This window comes from Seriola aureovittata, chromosome 7, assembly GCF_021018895.1.
Source record: "Seriola aureovittata isolate HTS-2021-v1 ecotype China chromosome 7, ASM2101889v1, whole genome shotgun sequence".
NCBI classification, from domain to species: domain Eukaryota; kingdom Metazoa; phylum Chordata; class Actinopteri; order Carangiformes; family Carangidae; genus Seriola; species Seriola aureovittata.
Genome location: NC_079370.1, coordinates 968095 through 975169, shown reverse-complemented (window position 1 = coordinate 975169; position 7075 = coordinate 968095). Strand labels below are relative to the sequence as shown.

Below are 7075 nucleotides of genomic sequence, written 5' to 3'. Positions count from 1 at the left end.
CTGTTGGGGTAGGAATTTCAAATAAAGCTTTATTGTGTATCAAAATAAGATCTGATGATTACATTCACCTTTCACTTTCAAAATATCACATTGTCTCACCTGCAGCACCTTCAGCTGTATCAAGAAAAGCTGGTCAGTTCGATATTTGATATTTAAAACAAGACTAAAGCCGTCCCTCTAAACAGTTTGTTTTTTAAAGAATTTTATGGTTGGAAAAATAAACAGCATTTTTTTTGTGTGCACAGATTAGCACTGTATGTAACAGAGACATTGTTTCTAAACTTCAAAAACTGTCTTCACATTTCTCTGTCTGCCACAGCTCTAGTGTGAAACCACGTAAATAGTTCTGGTTTAATTTGTCAAGGTTTCGAGATGTCTGCCTCTGACATTACTGCCAATGAAGGTGAACAGAATTTCCTTTGTGTTGCTCACAACACTGAAATATTACATTTAATAAAAAAAAAAAATCTGAGGCAATGACCTTGTTACTCTGGATAATCCACAGACTTTGGAACAACTTTTGACCAAAGAAATAGTCTCTATAAAAATAAAAATAAACTTAATGATGTGTCCTTTCACATTATCTGGAGTAACAGGGACATTGTTTCTGGAAAGAGATGCTGGTGATTTTTTGATGCAAATTTTTCAAAGCTGTGAGCCCCATCAATGGAATCTAATGCCCCCACTTCATTTTGAGAGGGCAGCTGAAATCTTAATACCTCCAGCAAGGAGGTTACGCTTTGTCTTGTGTCTGTGTATTTGTCGGCAGGAGGAGAAAAGTACTGAACGGCTTTGCACTAAACTCGATGGGGCGGGGGCCAAGGGCCAAGGGACAACCCCTCTAATTTTGGTGCCACAGATCCAGATCCAACGTTGTAAGATAGGGCATTTTTTTTCAGTTCATCAGTTTCTATAGGAAATTATTTGTGGACTTTGATGTATAGAATCAGAAATATTTAATGGCATTGAGATCTATGAGTTTGTACAATTTGGTGCAGATCCAGATAATGGTCCCGATCTGACGGACATGTGTAGGTTGTTTGGCCTTGGTGGAGGTATGTGCTTTACTGATTGCCATTCTAGTTTGTTTTCTTTGTATGGGACCATGTACGATAATTTCACACTCATTTCTATCTGCCGTCCCTTGAAACACACACAGTTACAGAATTACACACCATGACAATCACAAATGTATATTCATTCACACAGATTTTTTGAATCACCAAAGTCTCTCTCCTGCACCAAGGACAAACCTTTTTTTTTTTTTTAAAAGCAGACACGACTTTAGCATCTGCAGATATGTGTCCATTAGCCGAGAGCTCGGGGGCAAATGAGCGCAACCAAAACATGAATAACCTCCAGCTCAGACACTAATGGCTGCAATGACTGATTGAGTTCACACGCTCCTGCTGCTCGGTGAATAAATCACTGTCGAGGATGTGAGAGAGGATTTCCCTGCGCTCTCCATTGGAGGGGTTACTGACTCAATCTGTTCCCCATTGTTAACCTTGGCCCGATCCAATGAACAGAAGAGGCCTGTCAGCGCTGAGCCGTCACTCAGCCTCACAGCTCCACAGAAAAATTCATAATGTTGCCCAAAATGGCCGCCGCCGTCGCCACAGTGTGCCAAGTCAGTATTTTTGGATGATTTATCTACGCCACTGCATGTTTAGGCAACATGATAATTTCACCTGTCCCTCATTGGCTGAGACAGATTAGGTTAACAAGGTTACAGCTCATTGGCCTTGGGCAAAAATGAAAACCAATGAGATTAGAATTGAGTGCAAGGGAAAAGTGATCTACCCTTCTCTTGAAAGGAGAGAGGGTTTCGTGCTGTAATAGCACCGCTGTGGTTACAATGGAGTCCCACTTCTTGGTGCTTGAGCTGAGAGGGCTAGACTGGACTGCCCTTAATTACTATGAACTTATTGATTATTTTAAGAGCTGTGTAAAACTTCAGCATTATATGCTCTGAAGCATCTACAACTACAAGGAAAATGTGAAAGCCAGCTGTGGAGAAAGTCTTCAGGTCCTTTACTCAACTTAAAATACTTTTACTAAAACTTATTGATAACTGAACCAATCATTTCAACTCCACCTGTATTTACTGTTTAGTAGTTTAATCTGTAACAATGCACCATATTTTATATCCTCTTCATATGTTTTATGTGTTAAATACACAGTGTGAAGAGCATATAAGTAAAAAGTACAATATTGGCCCCTGAAAGTAGAGCGGAGGTATGAGGTGGCTTGAAAAGAAAACCTCAAGTAAAGTACAAGTAACTCATATTAGTACCTGAACACCAAAACATCTCAGGCTGCCATTTACAAATGTGTTAGCACTAGTTTGAGCAGCAGCACAAGCTATAAAACAATCTCTTATCAGTGAGAATCACGAAGGTAAATCACTAATGAACTAAAACCAGAAAGAAACAATCTCTCCACTTTAAAGGGAATTTCCATCCATATCACACACAAAAAACATCCATCCACTTAGCCACTCAGATAGTTTAAGTTTCATTTGTTGAGGTTTTCAGATCAAATTCAATTAACCTCATGCCAAAATAAATTTTAATGTCTGACAGGAAATCTGAGCACATAGTGTCAAGTTCAAACCTGAGAGCAAAACGCTGGACTCTGTCCACAACAACACACAGTCTGCACCTCTGTCAAGAGAAATGATAACTAAAGTTCTGATGACTAAGGTTTTTAGCCGATATGTTTACATGTTGTCAGGATGGCACAATTAAACGTACGATGATTTCTAATGTAGCCACGCATGTACAGGAAACAGGATTACTCTGATGCTGAAGAAAACTTAAAAACACAATGATTCTCAGGCAGGTTCTGCAATTATGAGGAAGGTCTTTGTTCTATGATATTCAAAGTGTCTTATGTTCTAAACATATTTTTCATTAAACAATCAGTAATAGGTTTCAAGAAGAAAAGAAAAAACAGTTCCAATTAAAACTGGTGGGTTATGTGAATCATCCAGGGTAGCAATTTTTCAGTGTTTTGAGCAGCGCAGATGAAATTCCACTCACTGTCTTTGGATGACACAGAAAAACAAAAGCAAATCGAACTAAATTCTCTGGATGACTACATACAACAAAAGGTAAGTGAGAAAATGTGGATTATAGTTTGAGTGAATTGACCTGTTTGTCTGGGCGTTTCCTTGGACTAGCAACAATAAGACTGATGAAAATAAGCAACACTTGGTAGAATGAAAAAAGAAAGACAACAAAAAAAAAGTCATAAGACAGAAACATGTGCCGCAGAACAATAACACTTTAGTTGTTGAGTAACTTTCTGTCCCAACCCACCTCACTGTTGGACAGCTGGTACCAGGGCTGTTTGCCGTAGGTGAAGATCTCCCAGAGGACCACGCCGAAGCTCCAGATGTCGCTCTCCGTGGTGAACTTCCTGTACATGATGCTCTCCGGGGGCATCCAGCGGATCGGCAGCATGGTACGTCCACCCACCTGAGGAGGAAATCAAGGCTATGTATACTAACTCTACATCCAGTAGAAATTCATATGCAGCATTTTCTCATTATTTTTCACGCTAAACGGGCAAATGGTGAACGTGTTTTGATCCTCGTTTGATAGAATCAAGCAGACAGCCATCCTTTGGTAACACAGACATTTTTTTAAGCAAGTCTCAAACAGATTCTTGTTCCTCTTCATCCTTGAACTAACAAACATGAAGAGCAACTTGAAATCAATGTGAGGCAGATTTTCTGGACAAAAATTAGGTTTAACATCCAAAAGAGCTTCAGTTCATTGCAGTTCAATTCAATGTGAAAAAGAAAATTAACTCAGTGCCACCAAAATCAGCTTTGATAGTCTCTTTGATTTGTAATTTTTTTAATTTCTGAGTTCTTAAAGCTGACAACAACAGCTACTCGGTCTTAATGACTGGAGTGCATGAAAAACTCTCAGTGACGTATGAAGAGATGAATTAATCTTTATTAGTACAAACTGCTGGAGAGCTAAATCGTGCTGGTGCATGCGATGACCTCTGCCAATCAGAATCAGGCTCAAATCACCAAGGCCTTTCAAACTGAAGAATGCCGGCAAGCAAAGCACTGTTAATCAGTTTGGTTGAAAAGTTTCACCAGATGGAATAAACTGTAAATACAACACACTGCTCCACAGTTTCTCCCAGGTTAGTTACTAGTTACATACACCAACAGATCAAAATGTACGACAAACTCACTTCAGGAAACAATGACGTACAACAGGTCTCAGGACAAGGAGAAGCCATGCTGATGTTCACATAATTCAATATTTACCATTTGAAACAGTGAAAACTACCTTTACAAACCAGCTGACAGCCTCACAGTCAGAATGAAAATTAACTTTACTTGTTGGGTAACTCTAAACATTCAAGGCATTTGACTCTCAACACTCAAAGTGCCAAGAACAAAGGTTTGATTTTTGTTTAAGATAAAAAGCAGTGGACTGTATCTGCAGTCTAAGACTCAAACATTAAACGTTATCTCCTTACTGATAGTTTGATTAAACTACAGAGACTGGATGTTTTAACTTTTATTAATATTAAATGACAAAATTAAGGAACCATCGCCCCCCTGGTGGAAGTCTTGATCCTATGATGAGAATGGAGATGTTTAAGCATCCATAAGAGTTTAATGGTAAAACAATGTTAAGTGCTGGTGATAAATCTGATAAGCAGAGGTGAGCCTGGGGTGTAGTAGTGAGGGGATTAGTAGAACTAAGTACCTCGCACCCCGACAGAGGCAGGGCCCTCAAAAAGCTTGGAATTCAAAATGTATATCTGTATGATATTTTAACCTGAGAGTTTTTCAATTGATCAGTTATCAAAGTAGCTGCAGATTATTTTTCTGTCAATCAGCAAATAGATTAATCGTCTAATTTTTTTAAGCTCCATAATACAGTGATGTTTCCTCAGTGCAGCTGCCACAGTAAGATGGTTTTCCACCTCTGTCTTGTACTCAGGGTCTAATGAAGACCTTTGAAACCAACAGAGATAATGTTATGTAACGTTGTGTAACCTCACAGTGAGAGCTTCACACAGTAATTACAGTGTGTTGACAAAGAGGCTGAAAGATGTTGAGAATTTAGATTCTGCAAACTTTACATAACTTTCCAGAATACCTGTGATTCCAGCTGATTAACTTTTCCCATGATTGGATTTGTGGGCAAACAAGAAGGGTCTTAAAAGTTAATTTCACCAAGATAATGAGATTAATTTCCGTAGAAAGACGTTCCAGTAAAAGCTGTTCAGAATGAGGTCTGTGAATTCTCCAGAGAAATCAGGACATCTCAGAACCAAAGAAAATCATAAACACGATCTTGTCTTTGTGTCTTTTCCAGCCACTTACCCGGTAGTAGTCTGTGCTGTAGATGTCTCGTGACATGCCAAAGTCTCCGATTTTCACCACCAGCCCCTCTCCCACCAGACAGTTGCGGGTTGCCAGGTCGCGGTGGACAAAGTGCAACGATGCCAGGTAGACCATGCCCGAGGCGATCTGGGCGGCGATGTGCAGCATCTGCGGCAGAGTTAGCTGACCCAGCGGCGGCATCTTCGATTCCTCCAGGATACGAGCATCGGGGCCGTGAGCTCTGCAGACACAGGAGACATGAGTGAGTGTTTCCAGATCAAAGCTGCTTGATCCATATTATTGTGATATAATACGAAATGTTTTTTATTTTATTTATTTTTTGACAGTTGTTATGGGACATGTTAGATTAGAAAGATTGGACCCAGGCAGTGGTAGAAGAAGTATTTAGACCTTTAAGTAAAAGTACTAACACAACGATGTAAAAATACTCCATCACAGTTAAGAGTACAGTATTCAAAATCCTTTTTAAGTAAAAGTATTATCAGCAAAATGTACTTTTGCTGAAATATAGCTCCAGTGACTGATACAGTATGTTATTATATATTACATTATTAGATTTCAAATTCTGATGCAACAGTGGATGAGCAGCATTTTACTGTTGTGGCTGGTTCAGGTGCTTTTATTATAGTACATGACAAATGGCCCCAACTACACGAGAGGTCACAAGCCGAAAGGGTTGGGGGGCACTGGTTTAATCTTTAAAGGTGAATCAAAAAACTATAATAAAATGACCTAAAAATTGTACATAAGCACAGTGTATCCATTTACATTAACAGTTTTATTTCTGTCACTCAGCTGCCACCAGGATGACGACTGCAGCTGTCAGAGCTGTGCATCAGCTCAAGTTCTGTGAAGTTGCTGATGTTTAAAAAGAACATGTTGCAAGGCAAGTTAAGAAATTCCTCATCTTTCATTATCTTAGCTTGTTTCAAGATAACAGGTCTGGATTGTCCTAAGTAAGTGATTCAGTCTATGTTTTAGCTTGAGCACAGAAAGAACTCAATACAATGCAAATATCTCCTTTAATTGAGCTGGTTACACAATCAAAGTCGTCACTGCAAAAAACTATGCTTGTTTCTAGAAAATCTTTCAATCCAGTGAGCCTTTTCTGATGAGGAGTTAGTTTGTATTTTATACACTATATGCCATTTCTGGAGTTTCATTGCGTACTTGAAAGTAGTTTTGAGGTCAGATGCGTTTGCCGTCTGAGTTTGATGCCAGTTTCAAGTCATTTTTAGTTATTGTCACCGTTAGATGACAGAATATGTTCCTTTTTTGTAGAAGAGATTTTTTGGAGTTCAGTGGGATTATAATCATATACAGGAGCTGAACTCCTGTCCTCTGTGAAGCGTACAGGGGACTTTGTGTATTTCCATATGTAAAGAAAAGCACGGGCTGGCCTCTGCTATTCTTCTCTGTTTCTATTGGCTGTTGGGATTAATCAACAGTGGGGTTGCTTTCTTAGTATGTTGGTAACTATGGTATCAACCTTGGTTGACCTGCAGGACAATGAACTCGGCATGCAATCTGCAGATTGAACATTTCTGACATGCATGAGCTCTTGAGAGCATTACAGACATGGGCAGCATGACCGTGCCATAATAAAGCCATTTGACAGTGATGGTTAATAGAAAACACAAGGCTTGTAATACGCCTACAATTGATTTGCAATAATGCAATTCAGAGATG

The 7075-nt window shown here is 39.3% G+C and overlaps 1 protein-coding gene and 1 long non-coding RNA gene across 4 annotated transcripts in view; one reads left to right on the top strand and one right to left on the bottom strand.

The window, feature by feature from the left end:
• Positions 1–7075, bottom strand: part of ntrk1 (neurotrophic tyrosine kinase, receptor, type 1) — a 77530-nt gene that overhangs the window by 3730 nt on the left and 66725 nt on the right. For all 3 annotated transcript variants that reach the window (XM_056381946.1, XM_056381944.1, XM_056381945.1), the window contains 2 exons: positions 5366–5606; positions 3324–3482 (listed from right to left, as the gene is read on the bottom strand). In XM_056381946.1, coding sequence (XP_056237921.1) covers positions 3324–3482; positions 5366–5606 — 400 coding nt within the window. The remainder of the gene's footprint in view (positions 1–3323; positions 3483–5365; positions 5607–7075) is intronic.
• On the top strand, positions 3342–6272 carry LOC130172956 (uncharacterized). The gene is made up of 3 exons (XR_008828357.1): positions 3342–3468; positions 5444–5627; positions 6182–6272. It is a non-coding gene; the product is annotated as an uncharacterized LOC130172956 (long non-coding RNA).